The following is a 23,124-nucleotide window of genomic DNA, read 5'->3' as shown; positions in this document are numbered from 1 at the left end:
TTTAGTCCCTGTCCCATTGAAGCTTACAATATATATTACCTATCACATGTACATGCACACAAATTCATTAGCTTCATGTTGATTATTATTTGCAACTTATAGGTACAGCAATGGGGACCAGGTTTGCACCTATCTATGCTAGTCTAGTTATTGCATTCTGGTAACAACTATATATTTGGACATGGGGAAAGCTATAGCCAAAAGTGGTCTTATAGATGACATTTCCTTTATTTGGAGAGGGGATTAAATAAGTTTAAATTATTTTTGTTCTTCACTCAATATTAATAATTAAAAAATGATCTTTACTTTGAGGTAAATAAGAAATAAATAAACCTTCTTGATTTAACAATATATGTAAAGAATAATAAACTGATAACAAACATACTTAGGAAACCAAAGGATGGTTTCAATTTTATTCAATTAGTAGTTAAAATAATTAAAATATCTGGACAATGTGCCTTTGTGACAATTTATCTAATGATTATGCCCTGAGCAAATGAGGATCAAATAAAAACAATGACAAATGCATTCCTACAAAACAATGTATTCTTTAGGCAACTGAAAGAGTAGATAGTTTACAAAAAAATTATATATGAAGACATACATTGGGAATTTTGCACAACTAATGTTAAATACCACAAATGTCTAAAGAAATTCATAAAAAGGCATTGGAGTTTTGCTATTAAGTATTTAAAAATGTGCAGGTTATGCTGGGATATGTAGTTTCATCACAGCTGGAGAGCCACAGATTGGTCAGGCCTGACTGGTGTGGAGAAGGGACTCATCAGGTGAATAAGAGAAGGGGAAAGTGTACGAGGGCCACATCACACACAGGGTAGCTCTAAGCTAAATTTCTCCTGTTTTTGCAACAGACGATTGATGGCAAAACCATTGTTTGTTGCTTACTGTAGATGGTTAATGGCCATCCCTAATTCAGATGTCTCCACCCTGCAAAATAATCACTTTAGATTTTCCCAGTCACCCGAAAATTAGGTAAAATCTTTGTTTTCTGTGTTAAAGTCCTCCAATGTAAAAAAAAAACCCACTCTTGAGCTTGATTTCCAGTATGAGAATGACAACATTTGCCATTGTTATGATAATACCAATAATACTGAGCTTCAGTTACTCCCTGGCTAGTACCAACATTAAGTCAACTTAATTTAATCTGAGTTAATGTACACCAAACAATTCCATGCATAAACATAACATTATAACATCAAGCATGACAAATTAATAATTGAAGTCAGATTTAAATTAGATATTAAATCAGATTTAATATGGAAAAATTCACAATTCTTTATGAAGAATAGAAATAAACTAACATGCAGAACTATAATGATAAGACCCTTGATCTGATTATGGGTTGCAACAGCACATCCCATGTATGTAAAGTTTTGAAAATACCCACAGCACGAGCATTGCACAGAGTGCACTCACAAAGGAGCTGTTTCGATCAAGCCAGATGGTATCGGAAGTGTTGCAGAAGAGTGATGGGCAATCCTGGGTGGTTACTGGGAGGTGGCTACTAGTATGCAAAAATGTTCTGTTTTATGGTAGTGTCATCCAATGAATGTAAGTTGCTGCATTCACAGAAAAGCACTGCTACAAGCACAGGAGGCCATAGTCAGGTGAAGAAACTGCACCTGCCATAGGGTTGGTAGAAGTTTGATGTTGTGCGCAATGGTGGCTTATAAGGATACGCCAATCGTGCATATACACTATTATAGCGTGTACGGACACTAAAAGTTGGTGTTTCAGTACTTGCCCACTTGGTCGAACAGATGTACATTGGGGAAGACTATTGTGGTGGAATTAGAATAAACTCGTAGACTTATTGAACTGTATTAGACTGGCATGTTAGGGCTCTTGCCTGCCATGACCCACATGATCATAGTTAGAGAGACTAAGCTGCCACTGAGTGGTGTTCACCTAAGGGTAGTATCAGGTCACGAAAGACCCACTACCACATCAAAGCTCAACAAACAGGGCTGGCATCTCCTCCAACAACAACAGTGCCAACAAATGATAGAAAATGTGTTAAAAATACACAAAGGAACAGGCAAGTCCAGCATGATGTTTGCTTTATGCCAGCAAAGCTGTCAATAAAAGGTGTGATAAAGCAGCTGCTTTTAGAAAAGTATTATGCTTGGCATATGTCCTGACTTTTTGCTCAGTGCATACTCAAGCTGTGAAGGGATTGTGATGACTTAAAGCATCATCTAGCAGCAGAGTAACCTTCAAGCATGTCGCTTCACAGCAATTCCTCATGTGTCATCAGAGGACCGGCCATTCACAAAGAAAGTGTAATGACAGACTGGCCAAGACAACTGGGATACTAAGCTGTGGGACAAGAATAGAAACAAAAGGATTTATAAGGTGAATATATTGCAATTTAAGTATTTCTGAATCTAAATTTTATACTTTTGATAAGTCTGAGTTGTTAATGTTTTTGGCACACACTATTTTCAGATACATCATTAGGCATATAACCAAACTTGGTTAAGAGGAAAGAGAAAGAGTTTGCGCTGTGAATGCACTCTAAAAAAATGAATTTTCTCTAAAACGTAACCTTTATTGGTTTATTAGAATAAAAAGATAGAGAGGACGCTGATTTCTGTGTTCTTTCAATATGTGCAACCTTATCCATGGTATGCCAAACATTAGTGTTATGTAACCTGGTATTGCCCTTTATTTACAATACATCCCAAAGTAATGCCCGTACTCAGGTTACATCACATAGTAGTACACCTTATTCAAATTACATCACACCATACTACTGTACCACTTATACAAATTGCACCACACAATAATTCCCCTTATACATATTATGCCACAGTAGTACCCATTGAGCACATTATTCCACGCAGTAGTATTCCTTATGTACAGTATGCCTCACAGTAGTACCCGTTATACACAGCATTCCACACAGTAGTGTCTCTCATTAACAATAAAAACCATCAGTCCTGCTGCTACTTCAGGATTAAGCATATGGGAGGGGGGGGGGGGGCATTAGAATTCAACTAATTAGTTATTAAAGAACAATACAGTGTGGTTCTTTAAATGTCTAATTCTAATACCCCCACCCTCCCCCATTTACTGCTTAATCCAGATCTAGTAGCACTGGAAGGAGCTGTAAGGGAGCAACTCTGTGCGGGAACTATAAGGACCTCAAAGTATTGAAAGCCAGACCCATTTAACAAGGAGTCGAGTGCACTGGTGATAGAAACATTACAATGTGTGCCCTGCAGATGAACATTACAGCGGTAGCCGGCCCCATTCCCAGAGCTGCCTGTGCTCTGCATGTTGAATCACCCTCATTACGGCCCAGGCCTCAAGTTTCCTAACTCCTGTGTCTTATCAACTGGTGCAAACTTCTGTTGCTCCAAAAACAATGCCACATTCCTCCTCATTCACACTGACGGGAGGACAATATACCATCTGGTTCCACGTTTATTTAAGCCTGTGCGGTGGTGCAGTTTACTGCTACCCAGGACTTTCCATCTACAAGCACCCGGCCCACCACACCTGCCTTAAATGGTGAGATAAATGTTTGAACACCCCCATTTTTAATTCATGTCATTTTGCATGTCTCTGTACTTGCTGAATTGTTTGTTGTCTGCACTTGCACTTTATGTGCAATATTTTATGTGAATATTCTTATGTGAATAAAATCTTTTATCTGGTAAACTATATTCCCCCATAGGGGTCCAGATTTTTCAGACCTATCATCTGTGAGTTCTGTGCGCCATTCTGCTGACCACCTTCTTTTCTTCCGCATTCGGTTTGGCAAAAATCTCGGCATATCAGGTATGGGTCTTTGTCTATGTGAACAGTCATTAGGTCAACCACTATTGGTCGACAGTCATTAGGTTGACACATGAAAAAGGTCAACATGCATCGAAATGCATGCCTGGTCGAAATGTCAACACAAGCAAAAGGTCGACATAACAAAAAGGTTGACATGGGAAACGTCAACATGAGGTTTTCATATTTTTTGTGTGTCTGTGTCCACATAGGTCGGCATGGACACCATATAAGTGTACTGTACCGCGTCCCCTCGCACGCCTCGCTGCATTCGGCACACTATTATATTCTCCCTCTATGCCCACTGGGAGGGTCAAGTATGATCAAGTCAGGAAAAAAAAAAAAAAAAATCAGGAAAGACTTATGTCAACATTTTTCCATGTCAACCTTTTTTCATGTTGACCTATTGCTTGTGTTGACCTTTTGACCATGTCAACCCTTTTCATGTGTCAACCTAATGACTGTCGACCTAATGACCACATACTGACATCTGTGCAATCCATACTTGCCTACGCTCACGGAATGGCCGGGAGGGTCCCGCAAATCGGGTCCCCCTCCCAGCCTCCCGCATTTTCCCTACAGCCCCTGCTCCCCCTTCCCTATGGTATAAAACAATGAATTTTGCGGGTCCGTGGGGAGGGGGCGGGGCTAAAATGTCACAATTTGCGTCATTTTAGCCCCTCCCCCATCCAAGGACCCGAAAATGTATGATGCGGTCTGTCATGGGGGCGGGTCTTGGTGACATCAGCCTCGCCCCACCCCTGAAATTAAGCCTCTTCCTACCCCCCTTTCACTCCTCTCTGCTGGAGAGGAATTTGCAAAAGTCGGCAGGTATGGTGCAATCAAAGAACATAGCACCAAAAGGGATTGTGCTCTGCACTCCTACACATAGTTAATGAGGCCCAGTAAAGCGGAGAAGGATTGGTTTGCATGTTTTGATAGGACCGCGCAATGTTTCACCAATACTGTGAATGATTTAGAATCGATTCTAAACCCTTTTATTAAGTAAAACATTTCTGCCACTTCTAATAGCATAAAGCTATTTAAAGTCAGCCAAGCTAACAGCTGGTTTATAAGTATCAGGAGCAAAATGTGATAAATCTTAGCCAACCCTCTCCGGCAGATTCCAACATCATAAGCATGTGAGGGGTGTTTGTGTTAGCATATAGTGTAAAATAAAAACCAACATGACACAAGTGAGCCACCGTAACAACTCATAATGTTTATTTTATAAGCCGGACATAGTAAAGGCTTGAAAACAACACAGCTGAATACTTCCATGGAAATGAAATAACTGAACGAACATACCCTTCCCTAGTAAGAAGCCTAAAGTAATCTTGCAAGGTTCTTCTTACTGAGGATGCCAAAAAAGCACACACAAGACACTACAGAAGGGTAAGCATACTGCACTTCTCTGGGAAGGCAATGAGCAGCTACAGAAAGAAACGTCAGGATATATCATGATATATATTTAGGTCTGTACTGTTCTAGTATAGAGTAAGAGGACTCCACACATTCTAATCTGGCTTTCATTGTTGTGTTCAAGATGTATGATCTGCACAAAACACAGAAAAGTGAAGAATTATTGTGGTTATTTATGTTGTATCTTTACTAAAGTGTCAGCAGTTTTTTAAGCAATAATTGATTCATATTGTTTCTGCTATACAAGTGAGGAATAAACATAATATTAACACTGAACGACCGAACATATACCAATTACATGACACAATATATGGGGAATGCACATTAGCTGTGGTGTTGAAAAAGAATAATTATACCGGTATACCTGTATGGGGCACTAGTCAGAACTCCTGTATTCTAGTTTCCAGTAACAGTGATGTATATGATATATTTGTCTTGCCTTAGAACATTATGGCTCAATCAGGAAGTGTGGCTGCTCTTGGGAATGAAGATCTTACCAATGTACCCATTACTGATGAGCAGAAAAACACTGAAGGAACATGTAAGGTGTGCACAGCAACACCGCCGCTGCCCCATGGACTGGACCGGGAACCTACATATAACTGGCAGGCTACTAAGAGCTCCCTTAAAGAGAGGTTCACTTTCCTCTTCAACAATGAGCTGCTGAGTGATGTGAAATTTGTGGTGGGGAAGGGCATGCAGGCCCAAAAGATACCATCCCACAAATTTGTCTTGGCTACAGGGAGTGCTGTGTTTGATGCAATGTTTAATGGTGGGATGGCCACCACCTCGGGAGAGATTGACCTACCAGATGTGGAGCCGGCAGCTTTCCTGGCACTTCTCAGGTACAACATTGCCAAAAAGTTACCTTTAGCTTCACGTAATCGATGTATCAAGCTTCAAAAAGTGATAAAATGGAGAGAGATTAACAACTAGCCAATCGGCTCCTATCTGTCATTTTTCAAAACCAGCCTGTTACATGTAAGTTAAGAGCTGATTGGCTGGTTGTTTATCACTCTCCCTTTTTTTTTTTTTTTTTATTGAAGAACTGTACAGTACAAGAATAAAATTTATACTTTAGCATGTTAATATAAAAGGTCAAAAAGTCAACATTACAAGTATGATATGCAATGAACGGTATCACTCTCCTTTTTATCACTTTTTGAAGCTTGATAGTTACATCTGGCCCTAATGTAAAGAAGTGAACTACAGTAGAGGAAAGAAACATTGGGCCAGATGTATCAAGCTTCAAAAAAGTGATAAAATGTAGAGTGATAAACAACTAGCCAATCAGCTCCTACCTACCATGTTAAAGGCTGGGTTTGAAAAAAAAAATGAGAGGTAGCAGCTGATTGGCTGGTTGTTTATCACTCTCCAATTTATCACTTTTGAAGCTTGATACAGCTGGCCCATTAACCATAGGTTGTCATGACTTTTGGGATAAGCAATATCTATGTCATAGCCTGCAGATGTTTTATTCAAGTACTTGTTCACTCATTGGCCACTTAATTCAAAATATCCCAGTATCCAAATCCATAGTTATGAGTCACGGAATTTTTTTTTTTGCCCGAGACATCTGCCCACATCTGCAGCATCAGTGGGCATCATGTTCTTAACAACATTCAGAGCAATCTATAGAGCCTAGCTTAGCTAAACAGCTTTTAATATATTAGCATGCACGCATAAGGGCACAAGTTAATTGCACCAATAAAGAATAGAAAAATGAGTACCAATAAGTTATACCCTTATAGTACTGGTTGAAGACATTTAGGGCCAGATGTATTCAGCTTCAAAAAGTGATAAAGTGGAGAGTGATAAACAGACAGCCAATCAGCTCCTAACTGCGGGGTTTAAAAAATGACAGACAGGAGCTGATTGGCTGGTTGTTTATCACTCTCCACTTTATTACTTTTTGAAACTTGATACATCTAGCTCCCAGTGATGTGACATTGATCACACGGATAAAACGATTCATGTTTTCCTGGCACAGCACTCGGAATATATTGCCATAAACAAAGGAAGAATCCTGCATAATTAGGAGTATGTTTGGAGTCCGTGGTTAAATAAAACTAATTTATTATTTAATTCTACCATACCGTAGAGCCTGATTCACATGGGCATGCAAATCACTTCCCAAATTAGTGCGCAGTGGATCTGCCCACTGATGGTGTCTAAAACAACGCTTGTGTAAAAAGGTGCACCATCGTTCCCACTATCAATCGTCTAAGTGTCCCTAAGGTTGCTTAGAATGTTGCAAGTATGCTACTGGAGCCTTTACAACTGCATATCAATTTAGAGACACAAGATCAGACACGCCTCTGAAACGGCCGGAACACATCTGTGTTTGTGAAGCCACATCCCATTACCGCCCACAAATGCCCATTGCCACTCACTTTGCTAATAATTCCTCACTGCATCCACCACTGCTCAACTGTTCAAACATCGGGATAGCAGCTAACTCTGAATCAGATCCATAGTCCATGTAAACTATCGATGGCAGGTAACTTATTTCCCCTGCTATCTGGAAATTCTTGCAGCTTGGTATTATAGATGGGAGCACAGGAAGATTAAAATAAACTTAATTTAATTGCACAAATACAATAGTTACACAATAAATGTATTTATTTATTTAACAGTTTCTTATATAGCGTACACATATTCCGCAGCGCCATTGGCGTAACTATCAAAACACCCCCCCCCCACTGAAAATTTTGGCAGCTCCCCCCCCCCCCCCCCCCCAGTAAAGATAATGAACACCCAACCCTCCAATTAATTTTAGTTTATTTTTGGTGCTTCCATACTAGAAGATTCTAAATACATAAGAAGTAAAATCTGATTGGTTGCAACATCCCATGTACAATAAAACTCCCAACTTTGTAAATGTACAGCTCTGAGGTTGTTTAGGTGTTAGCCACACTTCATTTGGTGATCAGCATTTAGATTAATTACACTAATTGACACACACTCAAAAGTGCCTGATATTTTTCTTGTATCGGTACTATAGATTCCTGCCACACACACATTGAGAATCACGGATATGTCATAATATATTGCTAGACTGTTGGGTTTTTTTTTTTTTTTACCCAAGTAAAACAATAAAGTACAGTTTCTTGTAAATTTCCCAAATAAAAAAACGTAAAATTTCCAACTGGCCTTAATTTCTAGTGACCGTCCTGGAGTTTAACGGTTGCCTATGGAAATTTATTTAGCTGAAAGTTTGAAGTGTTTATTGCTATTGACTAACTGCACAAAAATAATAATAATAATAATCCTAGTACTTTGCAAATGATAAATATTGTCAAATACTGGCAGCTAAGTCATACACCTTTCACACTGCAGCTCTTAACCAGTATATTGCCCTTTTTTTAGCCTTTTAAAACAGTTAGAGCTGCAGTGTGAAAGCGCCTGTCTGCATTTACCGGTTTACAAATATAAAAGTAAAAAGCGGAGCCCTACATGGTAAAGAGCCGTTTTTTATGCAATGTGAATGCTCTCCAATTTATCACTTGCTCCGAACCGGTATATAGGACTCAGGCAGCAGTGAACATTGAGCTGGTTATCAGCGCAGTGAATATTTAATGACCAGGTCCCACTCATTACATATGCACATATGTAATGAGCGGCTCATTCATATGTGCATATTTAATGAGCGGGATCTGCTCATTAAATATGCACTGCCCTGTCTTTTAGCTACTGTCTGCCCTTTTCTCCTCCCTGCTTTCACACTGCAAACCTGCTTGAGACCCAGTATTTATATTCGGTGTGAAAGGGGTTCAAAACGGTATTATACCGTCTTTCACCTGCAATGTGAAAGGAGTTTAGTGGCTCAGACCAGTTTTAAATACCGTTTCAATTTACCGGGTCTTAAACGTTTAGGCAATGTGAAAGCAGTATCACTAAAGCAGCTAATGTCAGGACAATAAACAGAACATGGCATCAAAACGTTGTTTACATTCCCACAATACAGAGAGATGATCCACCTAATGCAAGTCCCATCTGGTCACAAGCCATCACAATCGGGATGCTGTCATATTGCTCAGTGATACAAATCAGCCAACACAAAACATACAATGTATATGAAAACAAAACTGCTGAACGTCATCTTTTCTGTTGCCGTCCCAGATATTTTCATTTCATTTTCTGTTTGTTCATCTGACACGATTGGCTTCAGTGATGGATACTATGACTGTTTTGGCAATAAAGATATAAGGTAATCTAAATAGTCCTCATAATTATGCATTATCTACTTATTTAGATTTATTAGATACTTTGAACAATATTTTACTAAGTAGCTATATCCTTAGTAGAACTGTTTGTGGAGAACAGATGAATCATTCAGGGTATCAGACAGTGGCGTAACTAGATATTTGTTGGTCCCATAGCAAAAGTTTCTAAGAGCCATTATGTACTACCCAATGTTGTTTATAGCACATGTTCCTTTGACAAGGACGGTGGGCCCCTTTCAGCTGTGGAAAGCTACACTCCCTGCACCTATGGAAGTTACACCCTGGGTATCAGATATTACCCTGCTCTTTATTTAAATGTACAATTTCCAAAAATCTGACAATGAAAAACAACTGAGGTGTAGAACAAAATCAGTTTTGGACCTATCATATGTCTGGAGAAGTGTAATGTTGGTTACAAACATCAATGGACACGCCGTTTGCGGCACTTGAACAGCTGATCAGGTAAGTGTACACACTTACCGATCAGCCGCTCCAAAAGTGTAATCAAGATTCCCAGCTCGGTGGGCATTTGATTTTTTTTTGCCAGCCTAGCTGTGACATAAGGCCACTGTATAAGAGCAGTTGGTGGATCGCCAGTATACATAGCCAATTGGTCTAGTGCAATTATCTATATTGTGTTCATATTTAACTGTCATTTTCATTGTTGCTCTTGAACATGGAGTGCTAACTAAAACAGCAATAAAAGAAAATAGTTTTATCATGATGCCATAAACTGCCTTTCTGGCGGTTAATATGAAACTACACATATCCAACTATGGGACAAATGTAATAGGGTGTGAGAACCAGAAACTGAGAGAGTTTTCCTTGTTTTTCAGTGTAAATGGTTTAAAAAAAATGGTAAAATCTCACGAAATCTCTCACTTTCTGATAGTCACACCCTATTACATTTGGGCCCATTTTACCAGTAGCGTCCACATCTACACTGAAATCCTGCTCCAGTGGTACAATAGTATCCATATCTATCCTAAACTGAATATAACATATTTAAGGGCAAAACAGGTACATGGCATAAAATTCAAAAAGCATTGTATCGAGAGAAAAAAACTCCTTATTGAAAAACTTGCCATTGGGGAATTATTGTAGTTGTAGAATATATATTTTGCTTTTTAATACAATATGCAGTTATCTTTGCTTGTCACAAAAGGTCCATCTGTTTCCATGTTAGATTTCTTTACTCTGATGAAGTACACATTGGCCCGGAGACAGTGATGACCACGCTATACACTGCTAAGAAATACGCTGTGCCAGCTCTGGAGGCTCACTGTGTGGACTTCCTCACCAAGCATCTTAGGGCAGATAATGCTTTCATGCTGCTCACACAGGTAACTTATGGGTACAACGCAATTCACTTTATTTACAAGTTTGTCATTAATTGCCAACAGTTCATATCCACCATAAATATGAACCCGAAAAAAATAAATTGTCTTGCAAGTCCAGTTTACCCTTCCTAAACCATACTCCTCATAATTTACTATTGTTATCACCCTGCTACCACAACCTACAGCTGCAGACATTAGTAATATTACTCGCATGGTGATTGGAACTTGAAAGCCACTGAAAAATCATCTTGATGAAGAACACCTAGCACCTTACCCTGTTGACTCGCAAGGCTGTCAAAGTGTCGCAGATGCTGCCCTCCCCCCTCATGGCCGGTAATCTGTGGTGTCCCAGTTCTCCGAGCGCCCTGTGCTGGAAGCGGGCGGGCAGCTAACATCCACTGACTTCAGCTGCACGCCCCCCGCACCCGCGTCACCAGGCCATTACCATGAGAACGCTGGGGGACATGCAGTTCGCAAAAATCAGTTCCCTGTGCGAATGCGCGGGGGGGGGGGGGGCGATTAAATCAGAATAACCCCCCTAGTCAGGAAAGCTAAAAGGCATCTATAAGTTGCAGATATGGATATTCAATTTATTTCTAATACTGGGTTCAGGCTGGGTTATACCTGAAGCCCCCAATATAGTTAACTATATTGGCTGTGCCAGGGGAGAACAATATAGTGCATACACACTGACTGATATCGTTCACGATATCAGTTAGTGACGTCACCCACTGCCTTCTCTGCACATGTAGTTGCTGGCCACATTGTCAGATTGAGCTGCATGTACAGGAGACAGGGAGGGGTCATTAACGATACTGAATGTAGACACTGGACGATAGGCACATAATATTGTTAACAATATCCGTATCGTCAATATCATTAACGATCTATCGCCCAGTGTGTACACAGCTTAGGTTGGCTTGTGTCTACTTCCTCTCTCTCCCTGTGATATTACTGTCAATACAGTCACTGTGCTAGCTTAGATATCTTATTTTCATGACAAGGTACTTATAGCACATACAGAAACCACCCTTTGCTTTTAGAATCATGACTTAAATTGTGTAACTTTGCTATTGACCCCTTGTGGACCTGATTCATAATCCACAAATGTCCTGTTTTAAGCAAAACAGAGTGAATTTAGGGGGCGATGCAGACTGCGAGGTGCGGGCAAAATTTGCTACCCCGAGCGATTATTGGAGTTTGCCCATGTGAAAACCCCCATAACGAACGACTTTGGCTAGTTTCACACTTGCCAGTGTGTTCGCTCCAGGATGGGTGGGCAGAGAGCAGGCGCAGGGGACCACCCAGCGTTTTAGGGGCGCACTCATATAAACACTGGGCGTACCCTCTGCAATTGCAGGCGTGTCCCTCTCTGCTCCGGGTGGGAGGCTGATGTCACATGAAGATGGGCTGCATCCCTTCAATGCTGCACATAACAGAAGCAAGTACCAGCATCAATGGGGTGTTTATAGAGGAGGAAACAAAGTATTGTGCTTTAGAAGTGCTCAGCATATCTCATTGGGCAACGTGGCCCTCCATGTAGTGTTACAAGCTCCATTCTCTCACTTTGCAGTATAAAGTTACTGTGTTTCATTGGGACAACAAGGAGCTATTGTTTATTTCTTTTATATTATACATATTAATACTTCCCAACTTCTAAGACAAATTACATAATTAGGTTTCTCAATTGGTTCTTATAATCCAGAAGCTGGATTTCAGTGCAACTTAAAAATGTAACAAATAATGGGGAAAAAATGACAACTGTGAAAGTATATATAAGATTCAAAATACCCTGGGGACTGCTAAGATACTTGATTCTCCCAAAATATATCTATATATATATATATAAAAGGGTAACTACCCCTCACCTGTATGAGGTGAAGTACCACCACTGACCACTAGAGGCCACTCGACAGAACAAATTACTGCTTTGTGTGCTAAAAGATAGAAGACAGAAAGTGAAACCAATTTTTGCAGGGACACTGATCTGTTTCAAACTTGCTCGATATCGAGAGAGAGAACTGTGAAGACAGAGATTGGAGGGAGGAGCAGATAGGGACTGAGGGTGGGGTGGAGATTTAATGGGCTAAAAACTGTCACGGCTCATGAAAAGTGAAAAATTAGAAGTCGTTGAGGTAGCAGACACAAAGTAGACAATTATAGCACTAGAATTACAAATACTACTATGTGAGCTTGGCATTTGATGCCCTGATGATAGCTGACAGAAAATAATTGCCATTGTGATGCAAGGCATGTGAGTTGCTTGTGATAAAATGGCTGCATAGCTTGGAAGTCAGGGGAAATGTACTAGTTTATTTCTGGACATGTTTAGTAGCAGTGTGTATTCCTGTCTGTAGCCAGGAGGTTATGTGTACTGAGTGCCCTGCTTAACAGTTTATAAATAAGTCATAAGTAACACGACCCCTTATAATATCCACATAACTGGGATCATTTACAAACACATTTCAGAATATTGCATTAAGCTGCAAAACTTGCAGTGAGCCACAGTAACCAATTAGCACGTAGCTTATACTGTACTTGTGCAGACAATGATAGCAGCGCTGTAGGTTACCTAAACAATGTGTAAGGTTAGTAAGTGACATGCTGTACATTTTAAATGAACAAAACCTCCATTGTGTACAGATGCTTGACATTGTAGTCATTCTAGTTTGTCTGCTTGTGGGATTAGTTATTTGTATGACAATCAGACAAACTATTGTTATTGTAAAACACAAGAATGTCCGCGCCTATATGTACAAACACAGAACTGTAAAGGGACATACACATGGGGCGATAGTTACCCCATTTCTAAGCGATCTGGCTTGATTGCTTAGAAATGAAGCCCGGATCGCTCCCCAGGAGACGGCGATGTGTGGTCCTGCGCGTGGCTGTCACCCTCAGAGATAGACAGTGCTTGTGTGCACCTGCAACAGTTCACAACAAGGCAGGAACTTTAACTAGTAGGGCCCAAAAGAGTACTGACTGTCTTTTAAAGACTAAAGAGCCAATCAGGTGAGCCAGTGAGGGCAGGCCCCCCTTAATAAGAAATTCCATGCGGTTGCAGCACTGCATGCTCACCATCCCGGCTGCCAGACAGAGGGCCCAATACAGACATGTGCATGCAAGACAATATAATTAAGGGTTGACTGCAGCGCTGATAAATATATGTCCACACTTTATTTCCGCCAAACAAATAAGAGAAAAGATTTTCTCTTTAAGAAAAAAATAATATTAAAAAATGCAATATACATATAAAAACAGTTCCTTCAACTTGAACAAGCAAAATTGTTATGAGCTCACCGGATGTAATAGGGGATGTAATAGGGGATGTAATTTTATCCTCTCCACCGATGTTCTAGATCCTCTTTCACACTAGGATTCCTCTTCTGGACACCGCACTGCCACTGCGGCTATCCGTCAGATTACCTCCGTGTGTTGGGAGACATGTGCATGTGTATGGTTTGCAGTACGCATGTGCGAGGCCGTCCTGCGATAAACTCCTGCAACGAGTTTTGTCCGCTGGCCGTTCGCAAGGTGATCAGGGCCGTCTTTCCCATTGGGCACGATGGGCAGTTGCCCGGGGGCCCTAGAACCTAGGGGCCCCCGGCCCAGCCCAATGGGAAAGATGGTGGCCGGGGTCCGGGAATCCGCTCACCCTCGCTGGGGGATCAGGGCGGTGGCGGTAGCTAGAAGCCTGATTCGGCGAAGCTCTATTTGCCGGCGGGGCGGGAAGCGCTGTTGCATTTGAATAGACTGGCCGGACGCTGATTGGCTGAATTCAGAAAATCAGCATCCGGCCAGTCTTTCAAAAGGCAACAGCGCTTCCCACCCCGCCGGCAAATAGCGCTTCACCTCCTAGCTAGCAGTGAATTTAATTTCGGGGGTCCGTGTGCCGGGGTTCTGATCACCCTCACTGGGTGATCCGGCAGGGGGATCAGGGCATCGGTGGCGGTAGCTAGGAGCCCGAAGCGGCAAAGCGCTATTTGCCGGCAGGGGGGGCGAGAAGCGCTGCTGCATTTAAAATGACTGGCTGAATGCTGATTGGCTGAATTCAGCCAATCAGCATCCGGCCAGTCTTTTCAAATTCAACAGCGCTTCCCGCCCCCGCCGACAAATAGTGCTTCGCCGCTTCGGGCTCCTAGCTACCGCCACCGCCGCCCTGATCCCCTTCCCCAGCGAGGATGGTCGGATCCCCGCCACCCGGCCACCATCTTTCCCATTAGCGCTATTTGCCGGTGGGGTGGGAAGCGCTGTTGCATTTGAAAAGACTGGCCGAACGCTGATTGGCTGAATTCAGCCAATCAGCGTCTGGCCAGTCTTTTCAAATGCAACAGCGCTTCCCGCCCCGCCAGTTAATAGCGCTTTGCCACTTCAGGGCCGGCTCCTAGCTACCGCCGCTGCCCTGATCCCGCTGCCCAGATCCCCCAGCGAAGATGATCGGATCCCCGGCCGCCGGAAGCTGACTGGCTGCCGCACGGAGCCAGAGAGGTGAGGGTTGGGGAGGTGACTGTGGGCTCCTGGGCAAACTAATTTGGGGGGGGGGTCCAGTGAACTAGGTTGCCCAGGGGCCCTTCCTAATGTTAAGACGGCCCTGAAGGTGATTGACAGGAGTGGTCTTTTGCAGGTAAAAACCAACTGTTTTTCAGGAGTGCGAAATAAAAGTCAGGGTGTGCCTACAAAAACGTTGGGAGTGTTGGGGACAATGCAGGCATGCCATCTGGCTTAAGGGAGGGTGTGTGATGTCAGCTACAGTCTGTTTGTAATTGGGCTATGTAGTGCCTGTGATGACTTGTGCCCCATGTAGAAATCATTCAATGGTCAGTTTGTTACAAAGGATTTAGTACATATTCCCACAGGTGCGAATGGATGTGCACCCCTACACATCCATTAGCGCAGTGTGCACATTCATTTGCAAAGTGGAATTTCACTGGAACAGGGCGGTGGCTTAACTCATCGCTGGCTGCTTTGAATTCACAGTGGTGCGATCAGGTCTGATTGGGCCACTCAATCCCCTGTGCTACATAGTGCCTTGGTTGCCTATCAACCAGCGAGGAACGATAGGTGCAAGTGTCGTCCCATCCTCCAGCGACAGCCAGGACTCGCACTCTCACAGAGTGGAAGAGCTGTGGCAGTCGCATCTCGTAACAGCCACACATGAAAACCATGCTTAGCTTCCATACACTTGAACATCTGTAGAACTGCTTCTGTGGTTACATATGTCTTTTACTTCCAGGCTCGGCTTTTTGATGAACCTCAGTTGGCTAGTCTGTGTTTAGACACAATAGACAAGAGCACAGCAGATGCTATAAGTGCAGATGGCTTTACTGATATAGACATTGGTAAGTTTTCTTTTCTTTTTTGGTTAGCTTATTGTTGTTATTACTTGTTTAATGATTATAACAATGTAAAAAAAAAAGTTAAATAAACCAAACATTTTTTGGGTACTTGTGTATTTTGGCGGCGCCCATCGCATCGCATACCATAAGGCATACGATGTATGCCTTATGGTATGCGATGTGACGCGATATCGCGCGATGCTGTACAATGTCATACAATTTTAAAATTGTATGACATTGTACATGGCATACAATGCCATACAATGCGATGCGATTAAACATTGTATAAGCACCCTAATGGGTGCTTACAATGTGAAATGCACCCCCCCACTATAAATGTGAACCCGAAGCGTGGCGAGCGAAGCGAGCCCGCGAGGGGCGGCGATACGCTTCCTCCGACCTTTTCATACCCCCACTATCCACGTCGGCGTGGAGTTGAGAAAAGAAAGGGTACTTGTGTATTTTGGCGGCGCCCATCGCATCGCATACCATAAGGCATACGATGTATGCCTTATGGTATGCGATGTGACGCGATATCGCGCGATGCTGTACAATGTCATACAATTTTAAAATTGTATGACATTGTACATGGCATACAATGCCATACAATGCGATGCGATTAAACATTGTATAAGCACCCTAATGGGTGCTTACAATGTGAAATGCACCCCCCCACTATAAATGTGAACCCGAAGCGTGGCGAGCGAAGCGAGCCCGCGAGGGGCGGCGATACGCGTCCTCCGACCTTTTCATACCCCCACTATCCACGTCGGCGTGGAGTTGAGAAAAGAAAGTGTGGCGAGCGCAGCGAGCCACCGAGCCCGAAGCGTGGCGAGCCCCGCGAGGGGACGCGGATACCTGTGAAGCCCGCGAGGGGACTCCGATACCTGTGATGCACATCGGGGGCACAGCTATAATACACAAGTACCATTTTTTTAATAAGAAAAACAAACTCAATTGATGTAATAAAGAAAACATAGAAAAAAAAACATAATTCCTTTTGTAATCTTATAGAATTTTCAATAGTTTTTCTGTTGTCTCCTGCAAACCTCTGATAAACCCAGGATAACATCATTTTTGAATTTTGTACAATAAACCTGAAAATAATTCCTTTAAGGTGCGTATACATTATGCGATAATCATTAATGATATGCACAATAATGATATTCTTTACAATATTAATGTGCATATCGGCTAATGTGTACGCACTATGGGCCTAATTCAGGCTGCTAATTTTTGGAGCTCTGCGATCTGGTATATGCCTCCCCGCCACAGTGAAATCCCGCCCCATGGAAGCCTGTGAATTGCTTAGCAGGGCATGCAAATACAAGCTGGATTGGTGAAGAGCTGCAAACTTATTCCCAAACTGCTCAGCATCAAATGATTTTTCCACTGTCTGCAGTCTGTGTGTAGCCCTAGATTTCCTCACCGGCTGCGATAGCAACAGGCTGATCGGGCCAGAGCTGACGTAACACAACTACCCCTCAATCGCCTGAGTTTCCTGGACCCACCCACCCACAAATGCTGACTTTTCTGTCAAACACTTTGGGTATGGCCAGCGTTAAAAAAGGGGCAGAATTTTATTGCAGGACGGCTTGGCAGATGTGCGCTATGGACTATACGCCTGCACAGTCTATCAATAATTGCCGGCCTGCAAATTAACAGCCGTGCAGTCAGGTCTGAATTAGGCCCTGTTTCATTATTGATGAACTCCTGTGAGTCGTTAATGACACAATCCGCCATCTGTACATGCAGTCAAATTCAGACCACTGAACAATGCATTAATGATATCGATCAGTGTGTATGCACTATATTGTTTGTCCAGGATTACAGGCAGTTCAAGGAAATAAATCATTAATGATATTGTTCATTACCGATATTGTGTAATGTGTAGGCACCTTAACCCCGACGTTGGAATCTGTAGTGGAGAATGGAACCTTGAATTCAGTTTAGTTCCATATGAAGTACTGCATCTTGGTCACCACCTCAGAATGCAATGTATTAAAAGGATGTTGCTTGATACATTTTAAGAATAATTTCTTGGGTTTACCATGGGCTGTGCTCATGTACAGCTGGACATCTCTAGGTTTATAAGGCTGAGTAAAATTATGGAGATGGCCAATAAGTATCTGCTCATTTGTGGTTTTTATAAAAGATATACCACAATACCTGTGTGTTCAATGTGATGTGTTAAGAAACAGGTTTTCCATAGCTGGTCTCACACTCTCTGTAGATACACTGCGTGCAGTCCTGGAGAGAGACACACTGAGTATCCGGGAGAGCTGTCTCTTTGAAGCAGCTGTACGCTGGGCTGAAGCAGAATGCCAACGACAGAAGATTCCAGATAGTGCCGGGAACAAGATGAAGGTTCTGGGAACAGCCATGCCATTAATCCGCTTCCCATTGATGACAGTTGAAGAGTTCGCTGCTGGTAATTTTATGACATGCACTTGAGCAGAGATGATTTATTCTGATGATGATGATGATGATGAACCTAGTTTTCTTTAGCAACCAATTAGCTTCTACATATCAAGTATGTAGCATGTTATTGATAAATGCTAGTTAGAAGCTGATTTGTTGCTATGGGCAACTTCTCCACTATTTAGGAAGTTTTATGCATCTCACCCATAGGGCACAAAATACTAAGGACCAATGAAATAGAACACTAATGTTAATTCTGAAACAAGGAAATACATTTACCAAAGCTTCTAAAAGTGAAAAGTGGGGACGTTGCCCATAGCAACCAATCGGCAACCTCTGAAAGTCAACAGGGTTTAGGTCGACATATGAAATAGGTCAACATGGCTAAGGTCGGAAGGTCGACACAATGGGAAGGTCAAAAGTCAAAAGGTTTTTCGCTGTCTTTTTTATCCAAATTGTGCCTCCGGGTGGTAATTCCTACCCTACCATCCACTACGGCATGGAGAATATAATAGTGTGCCAAGTGCGGCGAAGCACCGTGCGCGTAGCATGGCAAACACAGCGAGCCATGTGAGGGGACACAGTACCCATAGACGGTACACTTAGACAGTGTCCATGTTGCTATTCGGGACATAAAAAACTCATGTCGACATTTTGACTGTTCATCTTCCCATTGTTGACCTATTGCTTGTGTCGACCTTCCAACCCTGCCAACCTTATCCATGTTGACCTTCTGTGGCCGACCAACTGTATGTTGACCTTCATTGAGTCAACCCTATGACCCGTACCCGTTCTGTTGCACCACAGTGTATTTGGCATGGCATGCAGGCTTACCGGCTACTTTTAGAACTGTTATTTACACCTTTCATCTTCAGGGGCTGAGGGGTCACCAGGTAACATACATGAAAAAGGGATGGGATTTGTATGCCCAATTACTACTGTATGGCAATACACAGTACAGGGTGTCTACTAAGAATTTTTTTTGCAATATCATCACCAGGGAGCTTCTGTGCCCTATAAGATGCCTTATGAGAGACTTATTTCATGCTTGCCATATAATTAACATAGAAGGCATCAACTCTTGTAAAACAGGCAGCAGATTTGTCCTGAATACAGAGATTTCAAAAATGATATGACTTTACTTTTCAAAAACAAGGGGAGATGTATCAAGACTTGGAGAGAGATCAAGTTTAATAGTTGCCCAAAGCGGCCAATCAGCTTCTGTCAGCTGTCTCCGCTTTATCTCTCTCAGGTTTGCTTCTTCTCTCCCAGTGTCACCAGGAAATACATGGCTGATCAGCACATCAATATGATATCGATTTTAACCCTAGAGAAATTCCTATGTCTGTTTTTTATCTGGCAGGTCCCGCTCAGTCTGGAATTCTGTCAGATCGGGAAGTGGTAAATCTCTTTCTGCATTTTACAGTGAACCCTAAGCCTCGTGTAGACTATATTGACCGGCCACGGTGCTGCCTCAGGGGAAAAGAATGCAGCATTGCTAGGTTCCAGCAAGTGGAGAGTCGCTGGGGCTACAGCGGAACAAGTGACAGGGTCAGGTGATGACACAGATGGTTACAGTTCATTAGATGTATAAAGCAGTATGTTCTTTTAGTTATGTATGCATAATGACAAGCTTGTGTTTTACAATCAATGTTCTGCAAAATATAAGACCGGCTCATTCTGCCAATAAAGCATACAGGGCCTATTCATAGAAAAGTAATTCATGGTGAGGCCTTAAATAGAAGATCTGCTTCCCTGATCTGCTGTAGCTTCTCAAGATGCCCCATTGGATCACAATGATTTCCATCTCAAGTCCACAACCTAGATCAGTAATCTGCGTCACTAGACACAGGCGCTGACATGACACTCCTACACAATGTAGATGACACACATTTGTAACAAGAAAAGTAAGTATAGTGTAGGTGCACTGACAGTCACAATATCTATTATTAAGATTTAACTTTTATTATTATTCATTAAAAAGGTGAAATATTAAACTATATGAATTCATATTCATTCATATATTTTAATATTTCACCTTTTTAATGAATAATAATAAAAGTTAAATCTTAATAATAGATATTGTGACTGTCAGTGCACCTACACTATACTTACTTTTCTTGTTACAAATGTGTGTCTTTACTTAAGTAGTAGGTAGCACCTCCTCAAAATAAAAAAATTAAAGGAAATTTCCCTATAAAATATTTACATTAGAGGAGATAGGATTGTCCCACGAACATAAGAGACTGGTGCGGGAATCGTTTTTGTTTTTGACAATGTAGATGACACCTCCCTGTTTTGAGGAATGTACCTGATTGCCGCCCCTTCCCCGCCCTCCGATACCCATGGCCTGTTAATCAGACTAGAGCTTAGGGGGCATTGCGTGCAAGGACGTGGGACCAGTTCTGCACAAGTCCCTACCACTGGACTTGTAAGCATCCTTGTTCAATCTATCAGGGTGTAGTAACCTCATTGAGACACGAGGCACCGCATTGCAGCATTTAGTAACTTAAATGTCAAACTCTGTAACACTAGACATTAATCATACAATATTAATCATGGCAAATTCCCCATAAGGCCAGAATACCAGTTTCATTAGAGAATTGATTATATGTAGGGTATTAATAGATGTTAATATGCAGAACCGCATATCTTTCAGATATCAGAAGTTTATTAGGGCTTGCCGTACTTTGTAGCACCATCTAGAAATTAGCGAATTACATTTAATAACGACGTCTGTTTATTTCCTTATAAATATTGACATTTCCCATCTAATTAAATTGTCTAGCACACTTGGGCACTCTTCCAAAGAAAACATCATGCTGGGGTGCCTAATCTCCTAGCCTCTTGGAACATTCACTAGTCCAGAACATGGACAGCACTCCCAGACTTCAATGTGGCATCAAGAAAAATTCTAACGTTTCATGTACAGTATTATAAAAAAAAAAAATGTTTAAGGAATGTTATAGTTTTATATTTTTATTATATAGTTATAGATTTTTCTTAATACTGCATTGTAGTCTGGGATTGGCATCCATGCACATGATTAGTATGTATATTTGGCATATATCACACACAGTATATGTATATTATATTTATATTCTAACTTTTTATATCATCCAGATTTACAGTGAGTAGAAGTATATCTATAGTTGGTTTTGGACTTTATGGCTCTATTCATGGACCCACAGATTACCAGGTCAACATACAGGTATGTAGTACTTATATATATATATATATATATATATATATATATATATATATGGTATATATAAGTTATGTATTTGTGTTAGTCTAAAATGGCCCATTGTTGCAGAAGATTTGTTGCTACGCACTTGTACAAAGGTCATAAGACATAACAAGATAACTATATAGAGGGTTACATGGTGGACTGTCAGTGAAGTGGGCGGATGGGCTGCTTTATACAATTAAAGCGGCTTGTAATACCCATTAAACCATTTTTTTTTTATTGAAACATCCAATAAATATTTCTGCAAATAGTGTGTGTGAAAGATATAAAATGTATTTTAATTATCACCTTTTCATTACTCTCTCAGGGATGGCTTTGGTAATGACTCTGCTTCTTTATAGCTGACATAAGTAGCTAATTACAAATGTGTAGGGAGTAATAGAAAATGTGAAATGTTACTGATGATTTGGACCTCCCTCTGGTTGATCCCTTCTGGGAGATCTTAAAGGATGAGTTCTGAAAGCGTGATGTCCTACCCCACTGCTGCACAATGCCATAATGATGCAACCTGTAATAGCATTTTTGTTATCATGGCCCCAGTCTACTTCAATAAAAAAGTGGGTTGTGGGAGATCACCATACTCTCCCTGGAGACCAGGTGGTCTTCCCGGAACTCTGGAGTCTACTGGAAGCAGACAGCAACTATGGACTGAAGTTAAGGGGTCATCAGGAATTTCTAGCAAGAATGGGTTCATTGCATAGAAAAAAAACTTGAGACCTCTGTTTGTACAAGAACATATTGTTATTTCCTTGATCCACTAAGATTATATAAAGGTAATTTATCATGTTTTCTGTGTTGGTCATATCAGGGAACTCACGTAGGTTTGCAGGGTTTTGGTGCACATCTGAAATCACCACCGCCAGTTCGAGACTGCTGCTAAAAAACATACATTTTAAAGCTATAATCTATATACAATCTAAAAACTGGAGAAATACAGCACAGCAATGTTAATTGTACTCCAGGGGAGAATAGGAAATGTGAATGTTTTAGAGACCATTTAAATAGTAGTTCTGCAGAAACAATTCAAAAGATCATAATAATCAGCACTCAGTGACTATTAATGAAATGACTATTAATGAGGATTAATTACAAAACTGAACTTATTATATGCTGTTCCATTCCGTAACACAAATTAGTCACAAAAGGAAATCTGTCTTTTGACAATCATTGCAGATTATTGAATATGAAAAGAATCAAACGGTGGGACAGAACGATACTGGATTTAGCTGTGATGGAACAGCTAATGTATTTCGGGTTAGATTCAAGGAACCTGTAGAAATTGTGCCAGATATCTGCTACATAGCATGTGCAACACTGAAGGTGAG

General features: G+C 41.4%; 1 protein-coding gene and 1 long non-coding RNA gene across 4 annotated transcripts in view; one reads left to right on the top strand and one right to left on the bottom strand.

Annotated features, from left to right (window-relative positions):
* Positions 1-5,020: 5,020 nt before the first annotated feature.
* The window catches only part of LOC146075104 (uncharacterized), a 26,614-nt gene continuing 8,510 nt past the window's right edge, over positions 5,021-23,124 (bottom strand). The window contains exons 3-4 of the long non-coding RNA XR_014473496.1: positions 22,617-22,675; positions 5,021-5,359 (exon numbers count right to left, since the gene is read on the bottom strand). This is a non-coding gene — a long non-coding RNA (uncharacterized LOC146075104). The remainder of the gene's footprint in view (positions 5,360-22,616; positions 22,676-23,124) is intronic.
* BTBD1 (BTB domain containing 1) overlaps positions 5,032-23,124 on the top strand; it is a 20,048-nt gene continuing 1,955 nt past the window's right edge. Inside the window, exons 1-8 of one of the 3 annotated variants that reach the window (XM_083183998.1) lie at positions 5,032-5,199; positions 5,671-6,071; positions 10,639-10,795; positions 16,026-16,131; positions 18,362-18,559; positions 19,976-20,105; positions 21,673-21,760; positions 22,973-23,119. In XM_083183998.1, coding sequence (XP_083040124.1) covers positions 5,677-6,071; positions 10,639-10,795; positions 16,026-16,131; positions 18,362-18,559; positions 19,976-20,105; positions 21,673-21,760; positions 22,973-23,119 — 1,221 coding nt within the window. In that variant the 5' untranslated portion in view covers positions 5,032-5,199; positions 5,671-5,676. Of the gene's footprint in view, positions 5,200-5,670; positions 6,072-9,348; positions 9,437-10,638; positions 10,796-16,025; positions 16,132-18,361; positions 18,560-19,912; positions 20,106-21,672; positions 21,761-22,972; positions 23,120-23,124 lie in introns of those variants that run through there. The other 2 variants (XM_083183997.1, XM_083183999.1) reach the window with 2 other exon arrangements.

Source organism: Crinia signifera, chromosome 4, assembly GCF_055691185.1.
Source record: "Crinia signifera chromosome 4, ASM5569118v1, whole genome shotgun sequence".
In the NCBI taxonomy this organism is placed as follows: Eukaryota; Metazoa; Chordata; class Amphibia; order Anura; family Myobatrachidae; genus Crinia; species Crinia signifera.
Note: the sequence above shows the minus strand (reverse complement) of the source record. Positions and strands in the feature narration are given on the sequence as shown.